This window comes from Stegostoma tigrinum, chromosome 38 (genome assembly GCF_030684315.1).
Source record: "Stegostoma tigrinum isolate sSteTig4 chromosome 38, sSteTig4.hap1, whole genome shotgun sequence".
NCBI classification, from domain to species: Eukaryota; Metazoa; Chordata; class Chondrichthyes; order Orectolobiformes; family Stegostomatidae; genus Stegostoma; species Stegostoma tigrinum.
In genome coordinates, this window is record NC_081391.1 from 9,534,186 (window position 1) to 9,557,544 (window position 23,359).

General features: G+C 47.6%; 1 protein-coding gene across 1 annotated transcript in view; it reads right to left on the minus strand.

Annotated features, from left to right (window-relative positions):
• Nucleotides 1-23,359, minus strand: part of LOC125447009 (transmembrane protease serine 6) — a 79,748-nt gene that overhangs the window by 19,078 nt on the left and 37,311 nt on the right. The window contains exons 6-12 of the mRNA XM_059640728.1: nt 20,735-20,776; nt 16,633-16,837; nt 14,309-14,445; nt 9,335-9,447; nt 7,831-7,940; nt 3,771-3,913; nt 255-353 (exon numbers count right to left, since the gene is read on the minus strand). Coding sequence (XP_059496711.1) covers nt 255-353; nt 3,771-3,913; nt 7,831-7,940; nt 9,335-9,447; nt 14,309-14,445; nt 16,633-16,837; nt 20,735-20,776 — 849 coding nt within the window. The remainder of the gene's footprint in view (nt 1-254; nt 354-3,770; nt 3,914-7,830; nt 7,941-9,334; nt 9,448-14,308; nt 14,446-16,632; nt 16,838-20,734; nt 20,777-23,359) is intronic.

Here is a 23,359-nt window from a genome sequence, read left to right on the forward strand (position 1 = left end):
CAGTTGAACGTATGACCTGCAGTGGTGGGGGCGAAGGAAAACAGGGATACACATGATCTCAAAATCACAGAAGCTTGTAGGGCTGAAGGAAGTTAGAGATAGGGAGGGCGGTGGGTTAAAATTAAAGATCGGAATGTTAAAGCTGTACAACCCGCGATATCTGAGAGAGTCACAGATCAACCCACTGGCAGTAAATGAGACTTGCGGAGGAATGTTTCCCAGGCACAACAACAGAAAGTAAATGGTTCTTTTACCGCAATTGTTCTCATCCACTCCGTTGCTGCAGTCCTTTAGGCCATCACATTCGGTGACACACAGGCCAGATATGGAGCACAGAACTTTGTCAGGGCAGGCTACAACAGAGGGAGGAAGACAGACATGTGAGCTGTTACTGTCTGGAGTCAATGGGACAATACCTCAGGGTTAACATCTCCCCTAGGCTGACTCACCATGATTTACTCCGACTCATTTGGTTTCCACTCACCTCACACGGTTTCCCCTCACCCTCCACCTCCCCCCCCCCCCCCCCTGCTCTCTGACTATTTACCAACCCTGCCCCCTAAATCCACTTGTCGAAGGTAAGGACGTCCAGTTTCAGCCTTCCAGCCCGTCTGATTTGAACAGCGGGAAGAAGCCACTGGCCATCCCGACTTGGAAATATATCGACATTCCTTCAGCGTCACTGGGTGAAAACCTGGAATTCCCTCCCTAATGGCATTGCGGCACGGGGACTGTAGCGGTTCAAGAAGGCAGCTCGTCGCCATCTTCTCAGGGCCAAACAGGGGCGAGCAATAAATGCTGGGCCCAGCCAGCGATGCCCACATCCCGCAAGAGACAGTGACAGGGAGTTCCCATTTTCTGAAGAAGGGTCCCGAACCGAAACGTCAGCTTTCCTGCTCTTCTGATGCTTCCTGGCCTGCTGTGTTCCTCCAGCTCCACACTGTGTTAACTCTGACTCCTGCATCGGCAGTTCTTACTGTCTCTGAGAGAAGTGCTAACTCTGTTTTGAGATACACAGTGTTGTCATTGCAGTACCATCTGTCTCCCACCTTCCAACAATTACCTCCACCCCCCACCCCCCAACCCCCTGACACTCTCAGCATTGGTGGCCTGGCAGGCTCGGTCTCTCAACGTTCTGCCCTTCCCTCAACAACTACTGGGAAAATTCTTCTTTTTGTTTCAATGCCTCCTGGGAGACAATTGGGCCTTGATCAGATGGGCTGATAGGCTGAGGAAAGGCAGATGGAGTTTAATTTAGATAAATGTGAGCTGTTGCACTTTGGTAAGGCAAATCGGGGTTAACAATTAGGGTTCTGGGGAGCATTGCTGAATAAGGAGACCTTAGGTTGCAGGTTCATAGTTCCTTGAAAGTGGGGTCACAGGTAGACAGCATAGTGAAGAAGGCGTGGAGCGTCAGAGGAGCAGGAAGGCTGATGTTTCAGGCCTAGACCCTTCTGCAGAAATGGGGGAGGGGAATGGGGTTCTGAAATAAATAGGGAGACAGGGGGAGGCAGATAGACGATGGATAGAGGAAAAGCTAGGTGGAGAGGAGACAGGTCGGTCAAAGAGGCGAGATTGGAGCCAGTAAAGGTGAGTGTAGGTGGGGAGGTAGGGAGGGGATAGGTCAGTCCAGGGAGGACGGTCAGGTCAAGGGGATGGGATGGGGTTAGTAAGTAGGAGATGAGGGTGGGGCTTGAGGTGGGAGGACGGGATAGGTGGGAGGAAGAACAGGTTAGGGAGGCTAGGATGAGCTGGGCTGGTTTTGGGATGCAGTGGGGGGAGGGGAGATTTTGAAGCTGGTGAAATCCACATTGATACCATTGGGCTGCTGCGTTCCCAAGTGGAATATGAGTTGCTGTTCCTGCAACCTTCGGGTGGCATCATTGTGGCACTGCAGGAGGCCCAGGATGGACATGTCGTCTGAGGATTGGGAGGGCAAGTTGAAATGGTTCGCGACTGGGAGGTGGGATTGTTTAATGTGAACTCAGCATAGACGTTCTGCAAAGTGGTCCCCAAGCCTCCGCTTGGTTTCCCTGACGCAGAGGAGGCCTCAACAGGAACAGCGGATGCAGTATACCACATTAGCAGGGCATTGATTAGGCCACTTCTGGAACACTGCGTTCAGTTCGGGGGAAATGTTGTGAAACTTGAAAGGGTGAAGAAAAGTTTTTATGCGTTGGAGTTGGAGGGTTTGAGCCATAGGGAGATGGTGAAAAGGCTGGGGCTATTTTCCTATTGGAGGGTGAGGGGGTGACCTTATAGAGTTTTATAAAATCATGAGGGGCATGGATAGGGTGAATAGCCATGATCTTTTTCCCAGGGTAGGGGAATCCAAACCTAGGGGGCACACGTTTAAGGTGAGAGGGGAAAGATTTAAAAGGGACCTAAGGGGGAATGTTTCCATGCAGAGGGTGGTGCGTGTATGGAATGAGCTGCCAGAGGAAGTGCTGGAGGCTGGTACAATTACAACATTTAAAAGGTACCTGGATGGGTACATGCATAGGTTTAGAGGGATTTGGGCCAAATGCTGGCAAATGGGACAAGATCAGTTTAGATATCTGGTCGGCATGGACAAGTTGGACTGAAGGGTCTGTTTCCATGCTGTACATCTCTATGACTCTATAAGTGGGCATCATTTATTGCCTGTTCCTAGTTGCCCCTTGAGATGGTGGAGGTGAGCTGCCTTCTTGAACCGCTGCATTCCACATGCTGCAAGTCAACCCACCATGCTGTCAGGCAGGGAGTTCCTGGATTTTGACCCAGTGACAGTGAGATATTATCTGATTGGTTCATGCTTGACTATCAATTTTCTTCTCATTCAACGTTTTTCAGTAAAACACAATGGTTTGAAACTCAGATCTTTCAGTTCTTATACTTCTATGCCCAGTTTCTACACACCATTAGGTCGTAGATAATTAGAGCACAGAAAGAGGCCCTTCAGCCCATGCTGTGCATGCTGGTTATCAAACACTTGTCCCATTTCCCACCACTAGCCTTGCACAAGGCCTCCTCCATTGCCTCCACTGGGCCCTGCTTTTGACTACGAGTAAGAATTAACCCAACTCCGTCACCACCCCCTTCTCAGCAAATTCCCACCCTTTATAGGAGTATGACCAAACAAAATCTGGTACCGAAACATATTAGGATCTACAACTAGAGGGAAGGTGGTGACATAGGAGAGTTTCTGGACTTGCAAGGCAGACAGCCAGAGTAAATCCTTTGAGAAGAGATAATGGGAACTGCAGATGCTGGAGAATTCCAAGATAATAAAATGTGAGGCTGGATGAACACAGCAGGCCAAGCAGCATCTCAGGAGCACAAAAGCTGACGTTTCGGGCCTAGACCCTTCATCAGAGAGGGTCTAGGCCCGAAACGTCAGCTTTTGTGCTCCTGAGATGCTGCTTGGCCTGCTGTGTTCATCCAGCCTCACATTTTATTACCCTAAATCCTTTGAGAACCTGGGATCAAACCTCCAAACTGCGGCTGGTTGGAATTTAAATTTAATTCAGGATCTTGAAAGCAAGTCCCAGTGATGGTGATTACGAAACATTCATCAATCGTCATAAAAACCCATCTCGTTCACTAACGTCCTTTAGGGAGGGAAATCTGCGATCCTTACCTGGTCTGGCCTACATGTGACTCCAGACCTGAGCAATGTGGTTGTCTCTTAATTGCCCTCTGTGCAATTAGGGATGGGGCAATAAATGCTGGCCGAGACTCTCATCCTATAAACGAATATAAACAAAAATACAGGGAAGGTTCACACGTACGGTCTGACTGGTTGAAGAGGCTGTATGAGAACTGGATTCCAGGGCCTGTGAGGGTCACCTCAGAAGTGAAGGTCACCGTTGTGGTCAGCGACATGACAAACAGTCTTTCCGCATACGGCTGCAGCACCCTCTGCCCACACAGCCTGAGGAGAGGAGGAAGCGTGAAGAGGCTAGATTACAGCACAGCCTGAGGTAGGCCCGATGTGGACCTGTGCAAGTGTACCCCTCCCCTTTTAAAAGTAAACCATGCTCTTGAAGGCTGTGATACCCCACCCCACCCCCTACCATTATTCTAACAGGTATGCAATACACAATCTCTTAAACTACGTGTCCTCTCTCCTTGGGAACAGATTGTGCTGCCAATAATTGTAACCAAACTCGAGTCTGCTTCAAACACACATAGGCCCAAGTCAATGTCAGAAGGTGATGCTCTCCATTTTGACTAGGGATTCTAATATCAGATATAATGACCCTCATGAGCACCAAATCTACACAGAGCATATCCCAAATCTGCGGGATCTTGTGACGCACTGATAGTGTCCCTACCTCTGATCCAGGAGGCCTAAATTCAAATCCCACCTGCTTCAGAGGTATGTCATAACATCCCTGAACAGGTTGATTGGGGAACACATTGACACCTTGCGTCAGAGCACGTTCATGGAATTTTGTCAGTTCTTAGGGAATGCAAAATGGAAACTTTCCGGGTAGGCGCTGTGGCTCCACTCAGGTACTGGAGGGCGTTCGGGCATTAAAATCTACAAGGGAGCATATCTCAGTCACAAGAAAATGATCAGGTAGTTAGTTAGCAAATATAGTCCAGCAATTTTACAAAGAGGGCCAGCTGGCCCAGTAACAACAGGCTCAGAAATAAGGCTCTGGGTTCCAGGCCTCCTTTGGCTCTTGAGTATAAAACTCAAATCAGACTGCGTGGTGGGGAATGCTGCTCTGTTTCCACAGAACATTAACCCAACTTCTCTCGGGCCTCTTAGGTGGATTTTAAATACTCTATGACACTGTTTTGAAGGAGGACAGGGAGCATTTTGCGGTGTTCTGGCTCGTATTTAACCTTCAATTGACGTTGACAAAATGGATGATCTGATCAAGGTTACACAACTGAGGCAGCTAGCTGTGCGCAGATTTGTTGGTGTATTTCCTAGCTTATAGCAACAACTACTAGGATCCAAAAAGCTTTTCATTCACTGTAAGGGATGTTATAGAATCCCTACAGCATGGAAAGCAGGCCATTCAGCCCTTTGAGTCCACACCAACCCTCTGAACAGCATCCCACCCAGATGCACCCACTACCTATTTCCATCACCCTATCTCTGCACTTCCCACACTAGACACTATAGGTGATTCAGCACGGCCAATTGACCCCAACCTGCACATCCCTGGGCACTGTCGGACAATTTCGCACGGCCAATCCACTGTAACCTGCACATCTTTGGACTGTGGGAGGAAACTGGAGCCCCTGCAGGGAACCCACACAGACACGGAGTGAACGTGTAAACTCCACACAGTCACCCGAGGGTGAAATCAAACCTGGGTCCCTGGTGCTGTGAGGCAGTGGTGCTAACCAGTGAGCCACCGAGCCACTCTATATCCTGAGGTCATAAGTAAATGCAGGGCCTTTTTTTGGCATCAATGGTAATGAAGGCCATCCTTAGGGTGAGGCTGACATTATCAATGCAGCAGAGAGTCACACAGTACAGATGGAGCCCTTTAGCCGATTGAGTCTACACTGACAAAAGGAAACTGCTCTACATCTACGCCAGGCCGTGTACTTTCCAGCACTAGGCCCACACCCTTCAATGTCATGGCATTTCAAAAGCTCATTGAAGTGCTTTTTAATAAAGCTACCAATTTCAGCTCCCCTCCCAGGATGTGCATTTTGCATCTAGGTTGTACATTGTTTGTTCCTAAGGCAGTTTAACACTGCTCTGTGAATTAACTCCACAGAGGCTGGTTCCCCGTCACTAAGTCACCCTTTATTTACAGTTGCATGGTTCTTGACACTGGTCCAGCTTCCTTAGAGCCAGCTCTCAGAGTGAACAGAACCCCTGAGACTCAGAGTCATGGAGATGTACAGCTTGGAAACAGGCCCTTCAGAACAACTCATCCGTGCTGACCCCATATCCTAAACTAATCTAGTCCCATTTGCCAGCGTTTGGCCCATATCCCTCTGAACCCTTCCTATTCATGTACCCATCCAGAAGCCTTTTAAATGTTGTAATTGTACCAGTCTCCACCACTTCCTCTGGCAGCTCATTGCATACACGCACCACCCTCTATGTGAACACGTTGTCCCTAAGGCCCCTTTTGAACCTTCTCCCTCTCACCTTAAACCTACGCACGCTAGTTTTGAGTCAGCCAGGGCTCCTTGATTGGATCAGATTAACAGCCACAATCGGGGAACTCATTATCAAAGAGATCCTGTTGGCTGACCTCGTTAGAATCACTACTCTGCGAAAGATCGGGCGTGATAAATTATGACGTGTCCTGAAATTTCCTCATCGACTTGGAGGGTGGCTCAATACCTGGGGCTTGGGGTGGTGGCTCGGGGGCACCGTGCCCAGATCGGGGGTGCGGTCCTGAGCTGGGGGTAGTGTTTTCCCCAGCCCTTGACCCGTTCAAGTTTGATCAGACTGTGTTGCCAAGTTAGGATCGCTATACTCGACACCAAACAGGTTTTCAAGATGCTGGTAAATGAAGGGGTCTTTCCTCTGGCAATTGGATGAAAATAATTAAAATCGTTGTTTTTGGGATGAAATCTGGAGGCAAGATGAAGACAGGTGTCTTCATTCAAAGAGTTGCTAGAAGCTGGAGCAGTATCTCTGCAGCGTGGCACTGTGGCATAGTGGCACTGCGGCCTCACAGCGCCGGGGACCCGGGTTCGATTCCAGCCTTGGGCCACTGTCTGTGTGGAGTTTGCAAATTCTCCCCGTGTCCGTGCAGATCCCCTCCGGGTGCTCCGGTTTCCTCCCACAGTCACAAAGATGTGCAGTTTAGGGTGGATTGGCCGTGCTAAATTGCCACATAGTGTTCAGGGATGTGTAGATTAGGTGGGTTATAAGGGAATGGGATGCTGTGAGAGTCAGTGTGGGCTTGTTGGGCCTGTTTCCACACTGTAGGGATTCCAAGTCTAAGCCTCCGAAAAGATGCAATCTACGAGACAGTGCCTCTGACTTCACAGCTTCCCCTCGTGACTGCATTGGAGTAGCAGCCTGGAACCACAAGCTTCAACTGGAGCCTACAACTGCCAGAATGCTACAAGCCAAGGCTGTCTTGCTGGTGAACCATGGTGGACATTTTCACTGTGAGCATCATTATGTGTGTAAATGGGAGGGGAGAGGGGTAGTCACCAAGTCAAACTGAGGTTCAGTTGCCCTTTAAAGTGGGCATAATACACACTGTGGAACTGTTCTAAACCACAGCAGTCAATCCCTGTGTCCTGGCTAATATTTACACCTTTATAGTTGCAATCAGATCATTCGTTCAATGCTTGCTGCTTGTGGGAGCTCCCTGTGCATAAACTGGCTGCTGCAATTTCTACAATTGAATGGTGACTACACAGGAGAAGGACTGATTTTGGTGCTAAAGACATCAGGGGTCCCTGTAGTTTGAAAAATAGTGTTGTGGGAATCCACTTCTATTTCTCTGCTGCCCACAGATTTCGACATCCTCACCATTATAGACATTTTCCTTACAGACGTGTCCAGAGAGAGATGCTATGACAACACCTGTGAAGCAGGAGGGCCTTGAACCCAGGGCAGGGACACTGCCAGTGCATCAAAGGACCTCCGGTAACAGATGTATAGAAACTAGAGCTGCATACTGAATGTTACACACGGTGCAGGGAGACATCCCTGCCCTACCATCACCGAGTAAGCCCTTATTAACAAGGATGTCATGTGACCTGATGTCGCTTCCTGCGATGCCATCGGCTGTCCTGTTACAAACTTCTGCTTTAATTGTCACCAAATTGTCTCACACAGGGCTCGGCTGTAATTAAAGGAAGTGGATGGTGGAGGACAAAAGATGAAAAGGATTTCGCACTTACTTCCTGTTTTGTATCTTCCACTGGCCTTGCGAGCAGGGTTTAGTGAAGGTTGGAGTGTCCAGCTCATACCCATCAAACCACAGCGTGATTCCGTAGTCCAGGGATGGCACCTGTGTACAAGACAGAAGGTCATGCTGGAACGCTCTCACAGGGCACTGTTACTCTACAAGGCCACAAAGAGCCCGCGTGAACCATCTCTGAAGTTACCGACAGCAATTCTGGGCTCCAGACCTTGAGATGGACATATAGACCTCGCATGGAGTCCATCATAGATTTACCAGGATAATTTACCAGGAAAAGAGATCAAACAAATGAAGGTTGTATTCCCGGGAATTCTGGAGGTGATGGTGTGATTTGTTTGAGGTTTCCAAGATGTCAAGAGAAGCAAATAGGTTAGGTGCAAGAAACTATTTTTGTGTAAGGAAGCTAGCACGAGGAGGGTCATGACTGTGCAATCACATCACGCATTTTCTGAAGAAATTTGTCTTTAATATTGACTTAGGCTGGGACATCCTTCATTGCAGGAGGTTGAGGGGCGACCTTATAGAGGTTTATCAAATCATGAGATAAGATGAATGGGAGGTGTCTTTCCTCTAGGGTGGGGGATTTTTGAAACTAGACGGCTCTTTTCTCGGTCAGAGGAGAAAGATTTAAAAAAGACAAAGGGGCATTTTTTTTACTCCTAGAATGTTTGGCATGAGCTGCCAAGGGTAGTGGTGGATGTTGGCACAGTTACAATGTTTAAAAGGCATTTGGATAAGTACATAAATAGGAAACATTTGGAGGGATATGGGCCAGGAGCAAGAAGGTGGGGCTAGTTTAGTTTGGGAACATGGTCGGCATGGACTAGTTGGACTGAAGGGTCTGTTTCCATGCTGTATGACTATGACATCGAATCTTACAAAATGGCTGCCGTGATTAACCTTGTGGGTTCAATGAGGGCTGAGTCTAGACTTTGGAGGAACCACAAGACATCTTATCAATTCAATGAACATTTCCAAGGGTGAACAGAAACTTCAGTAATTGTTCCCTTGGAGTCATCCTTACTGACTAAATCACCTGACGATGAAAATCATCCAAACTATCGACTGAGTAAGTTCAAAAACTAGAGGGGACAGGTTTTCGGTGAGAGGGGCAAGATTTACAAGGGACCTGAGGAGCAATGTTCTCACACAGAGGGTGGTGCGTGTATGGAATGAAGAAGTGGTGGAGGCTGATATAATGACAACAATTAAAGGCATCTAGATGGGTACATGAGTAGGAAGGGTTTAGGGAGATATGTGCCAAATGCTGGCAAAAGGGACTAGGGTCAATATGGGATGCTGGGTTGGCGCAGGTGGGTTGGACTGAAGGGTCTGTTTCCATGGTGTCTGACTCTATGACTCTATGATTCAGAGGCCAGCCTCACTGACCAAGACTAATGTTCATGCTTTTAATAATAAAACCTGTGACGTGAGAAACAAAACCTGGTTTAAAATTAGAAGCATCCCCAAACTTTACTCACAGTAAAATGCCAGGTACACTCTGTATTTGGTGGATAGTAACTGGGGAAATATGGCGTGCTCACATTTCCTTGGATTTCCCATCCTTCTGTCAACGTGATATTCCTGGAACAATCTGGAATTAAAAGTGGTAAGGGTTTAAATTACACAGCTCATCCCCAGATGTTCAAGACAACTTGCGAGTCGACTCCTGCCACTCCACATCCTCCAACAACTTCAGCTTATCTATACAATCAGGGCCTAGGCCCGAAACATCAGCCTTCCTGCTCCTATGATGCTGCTCGGCCTGCTCTGTTCATCCGGCTCCACACCTTGTTATATCATACATTCAGCTGCCTGTTTACAGACTCATACTAAATACTCTTCATTTGTCGCCCCGGATGGTGAAACTTTTTTCATCAAAACTCCTTCCAAACCTCCTGCCTATCACTTTAAAATTATGTCCCCTTTTTATTAACCCTTCAACTAAATGGAACAGCTGCATTCTATTCATCCTGTCCATGCCCCTCTATAATCTTATACACCTCCATTAGGTCCCATCAACCTCCTCTGCTCCAAAGAAAACACCCCCAGCCTATCCAGCCTCCCTTCATTGCTGAAGGGCTCCATCCCAGGTAACATCCTGGTTAATCTCCCTCTGCACCCCATCTCCAGTGCAATCACGTGTGTGGACCAAAACCGCACACAGTGCTCCAGCTGTGGCCTCACCAAAGGTCCGTACAGCTCCGCCAAAGCCCCCCTGCCCTTAGAATCTATGCCACAATTGATAAAAGCAAGTGTCCCTCCTTGACTGCCCTATTATCCTGTCCTGCCATCTTCGGGGATCCGTGGATAAGTATCCCAAGATGCCTGTGTTCCTCTGAGATTCCTTGTGTCCTGTCATTCGTTGATTACTCCCTTGTTACTTCTTCTGAAGGGCATCACCTCATACCTTTCAGGGTTAAATTCCATCTGACACAGATCTTCCTGAATGATCAACCTGTCTATATCCTCCTACAACCGAACACCTTCTACCTGACGATTAACCACCCAGCCAAACTTTGCATCATCAATCTTCATGGCTTTAAATCTTTATGACCCTCATCCTTCTCTACCTCTGCACTTTCCTAAGACTCTTTGAGGTTTCCTCCCCATCCTGCATTTCAGCCTTGCCATGGTTAGTTGTTTGGGCCCCAACTCTGGAATTCTCTCTCTCTTTCTCTACCTCTTCCCTCCAACTAAGATGCTTCATAAAATCTACCTTTTTGACTGAGCTTTAGGTCATCCGCTATCTCCTATCTGGGCCTCGCTTTCACATTGTCAGGTTACTCACCAGTGAACATCTCAGGACAATCTTCTACTCTGGAGGTTCTATACAAATGCAAGTCATTGTTTTTGACTCTGTTAGAGCCACAGGACACACATTTCACACCCTGGCTGCTCACTATACCTCATAAATTGATCTGCTTCAAATGATTAGATCTCCTTGAGAAAACAAACCAATGATTTTTGTCTCAAATACTCCCCGTGGCAGGTATTATACCGCCCAACGGTACTGAACATTATTTTCAAACAAATGTAGGATTGCTGCCTCACAGCGTCAGAGGCCCCATTTCAACTTCACCCTTGGATGACTGTCTGTGTGGAGTTGGCACATTCTCCCCGCGTCTGTGTGGGTTTCCCCCAGGTGCTCTGGTTTCCCCCCACGGTCCAAAGATGTGCAGGTTAGGGTGGATTGACCGTGCTAAATTGCCCATAGTGCCCAGGGATGTGCAGGTTAGGGTGGATTGGCCGTGTTAAATTGCCCATAGTGCCCAGGGATGTGCAGGTTAGGGTGGATTGACCGTGCTAAATTGCCCATAGTGCCCAGGGATGTGCAGGTTAGGGTGGATTGGCCATGCCAAATTGTCCCATAGTGCCCAAGGATGTGCAGGTTAGGGTGGATTGGCCATGCTAAATTACCGCACAGTGTCCAGGGATGTGCTCGCTAGATGGATGAGCCATGCGAAATGTGAGATTATGGGGATAGGGTGCAGGGGGTTTGAGATACTCTTCAGTGCATTGATGCAGACTCGATGGGCTGAACGGCACTTTCTCTGCCATGTAGGGATTCTATGAATTCTACGAACATTTCTCTTATCTTTGCCACTCACTCTCAGTTACAATTTTACACTGTTCCCAACTCCCTGACCAATAACACCCCTGGAAACTGGCCATTTTATACAATCTAACCAGAACTAGGAGCAGGAGTAGGCCATCCAGCCCCTCGAGCCTGTCCTGCCATTTAATAAGATCATGGCTGATCTTTTGAGACTCAGCTCCACTTACCCACCCACTCACCATAACCCTTAATTCCTCTACTGTTCAAAAATTTATCTAGCCTTGCCTTAAAAACATTCAGCGAGGTAGCTTCAACCATTTCACTGGGCAGGGGATTCTACAGATTCACAACCCTTTGGGTGAAGAAGTTCGTCCTGACCTATACCTCTTCCCTTTATGTTTAGGCGATGCCCTCTCATCCTAGTTTCACCCTGCTAGTGGAAACAATCTCCCTGCCTCCACCTTATCTATTCCCTTCATAATCTTACATGTTTCTGCAAGATCTCCTCTCATTCTTCTGAATTCCAAGCCTACTCAGTCTCTCCTCATAATCCAACCCTCTCAACTCTGGAATCGACCCAGTGAATCTTCTCTATACCCCCTATAGTGCTAGTATTTCCCTTCTCAAGTAAGGAGACCAAAACTGCACACAGTACTCCAGGTGTGGCCTCACCAGGACCCTATACAGCTGCAGCATAGCCTCCCTGTTTTTAAACTCCATCCCTCGAGCAATGGCAGACAAAATTCCATTTGCCTTTTAGCGATTCATGCACAAGGACATGCAAGTCCCTCAGCACAGCAGTGTGCTGCAATTGTTCAGCATTCAAAACACAGTCCATTTTGCTGTTATTCCTACCAAAATGGATGACCTCACACTTATCAACATTGTATTCCATCTGCCAGACCTTTGCCCACTCACTTAGACTATCGATATCCCTCTGCAGACTTTCAGTGTCTTCTGCACACTCTGCTCTACCACTCACCTTCGTGTCAGCTGCAGAGTTTGACACACCACACTTAGTCCCCAACTCCAAATCATCTTTGTAAATTGTAAACAATTGCGGTCCCAACGATGATCCCTGAGGCACACCACTAGCACCGCCCACCAACCAGAAAAACACCCATTTACCCCTACTCTTTGCTTTCTACTGGTCAACCAATCCCCTATCCATGCCATTACATTACCTGTAATACTGTGCAACGTTATCTTATGTAGCAGCCTTTGGTGTGGCACCTTGTCAAATGCCTTCTGGAAATCCAGATACACCATATCCACAGGTTCCCCATTGTCTATCATGCAAGTAATGTCCTCAAAGAATTCCACCAAATTAGTTAAACATGACCTACCCTTCATGAACCCGTGCTGGGTGTTTCCAATGGCAAGATTTATATCCTGATGTCTTGCTATTTCTTCCTTAATGATAGATTCAAGCATTTTCCTCATTGCCAAAGTTAAGCCAACTGGCCTATAGTTACTTGCTTTCAGTCTACTTCCTTTTTTAAACAGTGGCGTCACATTGGCTGGTTTCCAATCTGGACACCAGGACACTGGACCTGGCCCTGTTCAGGTGGAGTCCATCCCAGCGGTATTGATCCCTCCTGTCCCAGAACTGATGCCAGTGCCCCATGAAAAGGAAACCCTCTTTCCCACACCACTCTTTTAGCCACATGTTTACTTCCCTGATCCTCGCTGCCCTATGTTAACTTGCACATGGCTCGGGCAGCAATCCAGAGCTTATGACCCTTGAAGACCTGTTTTTTTTAATTTTGTTCCTAGCTTTTCATAATCCCGAAACAGACCTTTTTCCTCGTCCTGCTGATGTTGTTGGTGCCTACGTGGACCACAACAATGGGATCCTCCCCCTCCCTCTCCAGTATCCTCTCAAGCCGGTCAGAGATGTCTCGCACCCTGGCACCGGGCAGGCAACACACCATGCAGGATTCTCTATCCTGCTCGCGAAGGATACTGTCTATCCCCCTGATGATGGAATTCCCTGCAACCACAATCTGTCCTTTAGCTCCTCCCTCTTGAATTGCCTCCTGGTCCATGGTGCCATGGTCAGTTGACTCTTCCTTCCTGCAGCCCTGTTCCCCATCCACGCACGGAGCAAGTGCCTCATACCCGTGGGACAACGTCTAGGGCTGCGGCTCCTGTGTTCCTCATCCACGCAGGGTCCCTCTACCTGCCTCACTCGCAGTCACACACTGCTGTCCCTGCCCCCCGATCGAATTAACATTAGTTAATCTAACAGGTGTGACTGCCACCTGGAACACAGCGTCCAGGTATTTCTCCCCCTGCCGGATGTGCCGCAGTGTTTGGAGTTCAGATTCCAGTCCATCAATTTTGAGCCGGAGCTCCTGGAGCAGCCAACACTTGCTGCAGATGTGGTCACTGCCGTTCTCAATGGGATCAGCGAGCTCCCACATCATACAGCTACAACACATCACCTGGCCTGCCAGCTCTACTTAGTTAATTATTTAAAATTAATTAGTTTTTCTTTCAGTTTTGCAGTGTTCTCTCTTTTAGTATTCTCTGCACCAGTAAGTTTACTCCGTTATGTACTCAAACAGGCTCCCATCTTGCCTTCGGAACCACTACCAGAGAATTTGGTGTCTCAGTGACCTCCCCGAAAGATAACAAAGCGATAAGAAAAAAAATTGATCGACTTGAAAATGGCAGGCAGGATGACAGCTGCTGCATTGGATAAAACTGAAGCAAGAGACTTCCTTTGCCAAGGCCAGGCTGATGAATATTTGCCCCGAGGGTTGATTTATTTGTCCTGAGTATCCCCAAGAATAACCCCCACGTCTCCCCTCCCCTTCCGTGTTCTATCACGGACCAGCATCAGACGCTTTGGCTGGGCCTTGGGGTGCGAGTTGGGCACAGATTCCCTTACCCAGCATTGGCATGGCCTGAGCAGACAGCCGAAATGGGTCGTAGTAACTGTACTGTCCTTGCTTCCAAATGATTGACATCACATTGGCGGATGAGAATATTTCCACGACTGGTTCTTTCCAGCTGCACTTGTAGAGTCTAGAAGCAAAAGAGAGAGAGAGAGAGAGAGAGAGAATCAAGTCAATGTAATGAATAGAGAGGACACCACAGCGGGTAGGAAGAAACAACTTATGATTGTTCCACCCATTCGTAGGACTCAAAAGAATTACACACAGAATTGGAGAAAGTAGAAACACAATCAGGCCATTCAATACAATCACGGCTGGTCAAACAGGCCATTCAGTCCAATCAAAGCTATGTCAGCATTCATTCTCAGAATCCCTACAGTGCAGATAGAGGCCACTCAGTAAGATCCGGATCAATCTGAATCTTAACCATACCAATCAAATTTGGTTTCCTAACCCTTACTAACCTTAGCGTGTGTGGCGATCCTCAGGGTCGTGTCCTAGGCCCAAACATCTTCAGCTATCTCATCCTCCATTGTAAAGTGGGGGCCGTCTCTGATGACTGCACAATGTTCAGAGCCATTCATAACTCCTCAGATACTGAAACAGCCTGCTGCCACATGCTACAAGACCTGGACTGATCCAGGCTTGGGTTGGTAAATAGCAAGTGAGTTGTGTAGCATACAAATGTCAGCTATTGGCCATCTTCAACAACAGAGATTCTAACCACTGCTATCATTGAATCTCTCACTATCAACATCCTGGGGGTTAATACTGACGAGAAACTCAACTGGACTCACCATATAAACAGAACGGCTACAAGAGCAGGTCAAAGGCTAGGAATCCTGGAGCAAGTAGCTCCCCTCCTGATTCCCCAAACTCTATCCATTACCTACAAGGCACAGGTCAGGTGTGTGTTGGAATACCTCCGACTTGTCCTGGATGGGGGCAGCCCCAACAACATTCAAGCAGCGTGACACCATCCAGGACAAAACGGCTCATTTGACTGGCACGACAACTGCAAATATCCACTCCTTCCAGCACCTTCAACATTCACTCCCTCCGCCACCGACACAGTGACACCATCTACCATCTACATGATTCACTGCAACAACTCGCAAAGTCACTCTTAGCAACCCTCTCTGAACCCATGGCCACGTCCGTCCAGAAGGACGAGGGCAGCAGATACATGGGAACACTAGCACCTTCACGTCCCCCTCCAAGCCACTCACCATCCTGACTTGGAAATACATCACCGTTCCTTCGCTGTTGCTGGGTCAAAATCCGGGAATTCCTCCCCAGCGGCACTGTGGGTCTCCCTATGCCATGTGGTCTGCAGCAGTTCAAGAAGGCAGCTCCCTTCTCAAGGACAATTAGTGAGGGGCAATGAATGTTGATCTAGCCAGCTACAATCATATCCCATGGAGCAAAAAAAAAGTCAATTTCAGATCCGAAGCTGTTGATGGACGCTCTTGTGTTTTGTTTAGAGGCAACATTTTCGGATAGGTGATAACAAGGTGTAGAGCTGGATGAACACAGCAGGCCAAGCAGCATCAGAGGAGCAGGAAAGCTGACATTTCTATCAAGACCCTTCTTCAGAAAATCATTTTCTGAAGAAGGGTCTCGACCTGAAACGTCAGCCTTCCTGCTCCTCTGATGCTGTTTGGCCTGCTGTGTTCATCCAGCTCTACACGGCGTTATTTCAGATTCTCCAGCATTTGCAGTTCCTACTATCCCTTTCCAGATAGGCAATGCTTTTAGAGCGTAGAACTGTACAGCACAGCACAGGCCCTTCAGCCCACGATGTTGTGCCAAACCTTTACCCTAAACCTAAGTTCTATCTAACCTCCACCCCAACCTTATACTATCATCCAATATGCCTAACTCATAGCCACTTAAATGCCTCTAATGAGCCCGACTCCACTACCCTCTCCTGCAATGCATTCCACGCCCCGACCACTCTCTCAGTAAAGAACCTACCACTGATGTCTCCCCTATATCTACCTCCACTCACTTTAAAACTATGCCCCCTCATAATAGCTACCTCCACCCCAGGAAAAGGTCTCTGGCTTTCCGCTCTATCTAAACCTCTGATCATTTTGTACATCTTTTGGCGTGAATAAGTGCTCCCTGCTGTCACCTCCAGGTCTAATTTTAAATAGTCCCCCTTGGGAAGTCTGGTCTGGCCAACCTGCCCTCCCAATGTAACCCCTGGTACATCAGAAGTTTATAAAGATCTGTCCTTATGGTTTCACTCACATAGTGACCAAGAGGGGTGCGAGGTCTCAGGTACATGCGAAAAAGAGGCAGATCAACTCACGATGTCAAGAGTGTCCGGCCAGTTGTTGCCACCTCGTTATAGATTGCGATCCAATCACTGCAGCCGATGAGTAGCCATTCTACCTGCAGCCTGATCAGGAGCCCGGGTGGGCCCTGCAGGTGCCAGAAACAACTCTTGGAGTCTGACTCAGGCCCTTTGAGTACGGTGTTTTGGTCAGCACTGACGTAGCTATAACTGTGACAATCTAAAGGAAACAAAACAAACAAGAAAAGCATCAGTCCTTGACGATTTGATTTAATATTGTCAGAGTATTGTTTACGTGTACTACCCAGGCAAATGATTCCTCACATAAGTACACCAGGGTAATAGGTATCGCAGAATGTTACAACTACAGAGAAGGTGCAGAGAAAGATTAACTCCAGTCTATGAATGGTCTGTTCAAAAGCCTGATAACAGTGGGGAAGAAGCTGATCTTGAACCTGTTGGTAACAAAAACAGAAGTCGCTGGAAAAACTCAACAGGTCTGGCAGCATCCGTGAAGAGAAAATCAGGGTTAGCGTTTCAGGTCCAGTGACCCTTCCTCAGAACTGAGTTAATGTTAACCATGATTTTCTTTTTGCAGGTGCTGCCAGGCCTGCTGAGCTTCTCCAGCAACTTCTGTTTGTGTTCCTGATTTGCAGCGTCTGCAGTTCTTTCGGTTTTGAATCTGTTGGTACATGTTTTCAAACTCCTGTACGGAAGATGGAGGAAGAGAGTGTAACTGGGGTGGGAGGGGTCTTTGATGATGGTGGCTGCTTTCCCAAGGCAGTGTTCTTTTGCCGACTCCCTATGAACTGCTGCAGGCATGACGGGATGAATGGCCTCCCTCTGCCTCGTAACAATTGTGTGGTTATTTTACACCTCAGATACTGACTTGGTTTAACTTCACATCCGCAAGGCATGTCACCTCCAACGGTGACGCTGAAGTAGACATTAGAGAGTCGTAGAATTACCATCACATTATCACAGAATCCCTACAGTGTAGAAACAGGCCATTCGGCCCAACAAGTCCACTCTCCGAAGAGCAACCCACCTAGCCACACATCCCAACCCTATCCCTGCAACCCTGCATTTCCCATGGTTAATCTACCTAACCTATATAATCATTGGATGCTATGAGGCTATTTAGCATGGCCAATCCACTTAACCCACACATCTTTGGACTGTAGGAGGAAACTGGAGTACCTGGAGGAAACCCACGCAGACACAGGGAGAATGAGCAAACTCCACACAGACAGTTGCCCGAGGCTGGAACTGAACCCAGGTCCCTGGCCCTGTGAGGTAACAGTGCTAACCACTGAGCCACCGTACAACCCTTCCTTGAGTCATACAACAGGGCAACAGACCCTTTGGTCCAACCAATCCATGCTGACCATGTTCCCAAATTAAACTTATCCCATCGGCCTGCACTTGGCCCATATCCCTCCAAGCCTTCCCTATTCATGAACTTATCCAAATGCCTTTTAAATGTTGTAACAGTACCCACATCCACCACTTCCTCTGGCAGTTCCTTGCACACACTAACCTTTCTTTGTGTAAATATGTTGCCTCACGTCCTTTTCAAATCTTTCTCCTCTCACCTTAAAAATATGCCCCTTAGTTTTGAACTCAGCCCCCACATTAGGGAAAAGACCCTGGCTATTCACCCTATCCATGCCCCTCATGATTTTATAAACCTCAATAAGGTAACCTTCAGCCTCCTATGCTCTAGTGAAAAAGTCCCAGCCTCAATTCACGATCAAAACCTCCAGCCCTGGCAGTATGCTGGCAAATCTTTTCTGAACCCTCTCCAAGTTAGCAACATCTATTCTACAGCAGGGTGACCAGAACTGCACACAGTACTCCAGAAGAGGCCTCACCAACATCCTGTACAACCGCAACATGACGTCCCAACTCCTCCACTCAAAGGTCTGAGCAATGACGGCAAGTGTGCTAAAAGCTTCCTTATCCACCCCATCTATGTGTGATGCAAATTTCAAAGGGTTAGTTCGTGTTCAAGCCCAGGTGTGGGACGTAATACTCAGAGATGAGAATGGTGTCCCTGGCTACCAAAGTTGAGCCACCATCCGGGGAGTGGCACTGTCAGCCAGAGATGATACACGAGGCAGTGGCTGGAACCGCAGCTCAGATCGAAATACCAGAGAGAGATGAACAAGTTGTAGAATCGTACAGCACAGAAACAAGCGCTTTGGTCCATCGAGTCTGCATCAGTCCAAAACAACCACATAACCATTCTAATTGTATCAGAGATAATGGGAACTGCAAATGCTGGAGAATCCGAGATAACAAAGTGTGGGGCTGGATGAACACAGCAGGCCAAGCAGCATCTCAGGAGCACAAAAGCTGACGTTTCGGGCCTAGACCCTTCATCAGAGAGGGGGATGGGGTGAAGGTTCTGGAATAAATAGGGAGAGAGGGGGAGACGGACCGAAGATGGAGAGAAAAGAAGATAGGTGGAGAGGAGAGTATAGGTGAGGAGGTAGGGAGCGGATAGGTCAGTCCAGGGAAGACGGACAGGTCAAGGAGGTGGGATGAGGTTAGTAGGTAGGAAATGGAGGTGCGGCTTGGGTTGGGAGGAAGGGATGGGTGAGAGGAAGAACAGGTTAGGAGGCAGAGACAGGCTGGGCTGGTTTTGGAATGCAGTGGGGGGAGGGGAAGAGCTGGGCTGGTTGTGTGGTGCAGTGGGGGGAGGGGACAAACTGGGCTGGTTTTGGGATGCGGTGGGGGAAGGAGAAATTTTGAAGCTGGTGAAGTCCACATTGATACCATTGGGCTGCAGGGTTCCCAAGCGGAATATGAGTTGCTGTTCCTGCAACCTTCGGGTGGCATCATTGTGGCACTGCAGGAGGCCCTGATGGACATGTCATCTAAAGAATGGGAGGGGGAGTGGCAATGGTTTGCGACTGGGAAGTGCAGTAGTTTATTGCTAACCGAGCGGAGGTGTTCTGCAAAGCGGTCCCCAAGCCTCCGCTTGGTTTCCCCAATATAGAGGTAGCCACACCGGGTACAGTGGATGCAGTATACCACATTGGCAGATGTGCAGGTGAACCTCTGCTTAATGTAGAAAGTCATCTTGGGGCCTGGGATAGGGGTGAGGGAGGAGGTGTGGGGACAAGTGTAGCATTTCCTGCGGTTGTAGGGGAAGGTGCTGGGTGTGGTGGGGTTGGAGGGCAGTGTGGAGCGAACAAGGGAGTCACGGAGAGAGTGGTCTCTCCAGGAAGCAGACAAGGGTGGGGATGGAAAAATGTCTTGGGTGGTGGGGTCGGATTATAGATGGCGGAAGTGTTGGACGATGATGCGTTGTACTTAATTGCATCATCCAACACATGAATGCTTTGGGATCGCAACTGTACATCTAAATCTACATCTTTCAGGCCATTATCAGACTGTTGAATGGACTCTAGCCTTACATAATGTAACCTGTATGCCTCTCAGTCTTTTTGATCTGTATATCTTCTGCTTTCTGTGATCTGCCTGTACCGTTCTTCACTCTGTTTCGGTACATGTGACAATAAAATCAATCAATCAAGTACTTGTTCAGTGTTAAGAGGGTTTCTGCCTCTACATCCCTTACAGACAGTGAGTTCCAGTGTCCCACCAGCCCCTGGGTGAAGAAAAAGGTCCTCACACCCCCCGAGCCCCCTGACCCTGACGTTAAAATCCATGCTCTCTGGTCATTGACCCCTCCAGCGAGGGGGAAAGGTTACTTCCTGTTTACTCTAACTATACGCCTCAGGATTTTACACACATCTCAATCACGTCCCTCCTCAGTCCCCTCTGCTTCAAGGAAACCAACCCCAGTCTGTCCAATCTCTCTTCATAACTGAAACTCTCCAGCCCCAGGCAACATCCTGGTAAATCTCCTCTGTACCCCTACCCAGGGCTATCACCTCCCTCCTATAATGTAGATTCCAGATTACACACAATAGTCTAGCTGTGATCGAACCAACTTTATACATATTTCCAGAATAATCTCCCTGATCTTAAACTCTGTCTGTCAGCTGATAAAGCAGAGTGTATCAAAGCCTTCATCAAGTTGTAAACAGTGTCTCTGAAGCCGAACGGTTGTGTTGTAGCCCATTCTAACATCGAGCCCCATTACCTGTTGCTGCTGCCAACATTTTCAAATCCTTTTTTGACATCTCTGTAAAAGAAAATGACAAAGATAATTAAAGTCAGTGTTTCTTCGTACAGTGGAGGCAACAGAGGATAATTCTTGCTGCCAGACAGAAAATTGTGAGTCACTACACATTTCAGCCTTAGAAGGGACATCTAAAAAGCAACAACAACTTGCATTTTTGTAGCATCTTTAACATGCTGCTAAATGTGAGAAATATTGGTGAAGATTTTCATCTTACATTCACGAAAGTGTAACGGAAATGCCTCAGCCAATCAGAGTCAAGTTGCTAACCATTCAGCACCCTTTTCTCCTGTCGTACAAATTTGAAATTTGGCATTCTTGCATTGGTCCTGATGAGTGCAAGATGAAAAGCTTTGAGACTCAAGTTCTGTGCTACCAAACCTTTAACATTATGACATATACCTCGAGAAAGATAATTGAAAATAAATTAACGCTGAGCTACAGAAGGTGATGTCAGGGCAGATGACTAAAATCTTGGTCAAGGACGTATGTTTAAATGAACAACTCTAGGGATGTGAGAGATTTGAGAAACTGAGAGGTTTGGGCGGACCCGCGTACTTTAATTCATGGCTGGACCATTTAAACAGATGACATATGATCACAGGCCAGAGAAAGTTGACCCAAAAAACAATAATTTCAGATTTTTACAATTCATTTATACAATGAGGGTATCACAGGCTGGCCAGCATTTATTGCCCATTCCAGAGGGCAGTTAAGAGTCAACCATATTGCTGTAGGTCTGGAGTTGCATGTAGGCCAGACCAGGGAAGGATAGCATCAGAGATAAAGGTAGGCCCGAAACGTCAGCTTTTGTGCTCCTGAGATGCTGCTTGGCCTGCTGTGTTCATCTAGCCTCACATTTTATTATCAGGGAAGGATAGCAGATTCCTTTCTCAAAGGACATTAGTGAACCAGATGTGCCTTTCTGACAATTGATTCACTGTCATCATTAGACTCTTAATTCCAGATTTTTTAAAATTGAATTCAAATTCCACTGTCGTGTTGAGGTTGTACAGGATGCTGGTGAGGCCGCTTCTGGAATACTGTGTCCAGTTCTGCTCTCCTTGTTACTGGAAGTGTATTATTAAATCCGAGACAATTCATAAGAGATTTACCAGGATGTTGCTGGTAATGCAGAGTTTGAGTTATAGGGAGAGGCTGGATAGGCTGGGACTTTTCTCACTGGAGCGTAGGAGTTTGAGGGGTGATCTTATAGAGGTTTATAAAATCGTGAGGGGTATAGATCAGGCCAATGGCAGGTGTCCTTTCCCTAGGGTGGGGGATTTCAAGCCCAGAGGGCTTAATTTTAAGGCGAGAGCAGAAAGAATTAAGAAAAGGCATGAGGGGTGAACCTTTTACACAGAGAGCGTGCAATGAACCTCCTGAGGAAAGGGTAGATGTGGGCACAGTTACAATGTTTAAAAGACATTTGAACTAGCACACGAATGAGAAAGGTTTGGAGGGAAATGGGCCAGATGCAGGCCGGTGGGACTAGTCTAGTTTGGGATTATGGTCGGCATGGACTGGTTGGACCAGAGGGTCTGTTTCTGTGCTGTGTGATTCTGTGAATATATTAATGACAATCAGGCCAGGCTACCTGGCCTCTTAGAATGGTACCACTAATCCTTACTATATTGGTCTAAGGGCTTTTTTAGTAGTTAGCGCTGAAGGATGAACCAAAACTATAGTTTCAGCTTAACCTTTAGCAAGCGAATGTGTTTTGTTACTTCTCAGTAACTGTATTCAAGTTAATTTAACTAAAGGGGGTGAAGGAGCACACGGAGTTGGGCGTATATGTGGGCAGATCATTGAAGGTGGCAAGGCAGGCGGAGAGAGCAGTAAATAAAGCAGACTTTATGGGCCAAATGGCCTCTTCCTGTGCTGAAGGGATTCAGTATATTCTGTACAGTTTAGAAAGATCTCTGATGATGTTCATGTCATATGAGGCAACGGATGTGTAAGTTTCATCTGAATTAAACTGATGTGTCTCTCTCTCTCTGGCAGAGTCCTCAGTTTTATCAACTGGGGCATAGGACAGGCAGGTGATGTTGAATTTGTACAAGATACTTGTTAGACTTCAGCTGGAGTATTGTGTACAGCTGTGGGCTGATGATGAAGGGCCTAGGCCCGAAACGTCAGCCTTCCTGCTCCTATGATGCTGCTTGGTCTGCTGTGTTCATCCAGCAGTACATCTGGTTATCAAGGATGAGAGGGCACAGGTTTAAAGTGATGTGTGAATGAAGCAAGGGCGATGTGAGAAAAAACGCTCTCTCACACGGTGGGTATTTCGGTTCTGAAATGCACTGCCTGGAAATGAGGCGGAGGCAGGATCAATTGAGGCATTCAGGAGGGAATTGGATGATAACTTGCATAGAAATGATGTGCAGGCATGTGAGGAAAAGGCAGGAGATTGACACTCGGGAATAGAACCACTGTAAGTGTGATGGATTGAGTGGCCTCCTTCTGCACTATAATAATTCTGTGATTAGACATATTAACTGTTATTAAGAAGAGGCAAGTCAGACACATCAGTGTCCATGAGGCGACTGGGCTAGGCCCCAACCACTATGGGTCCAAATTCAAACT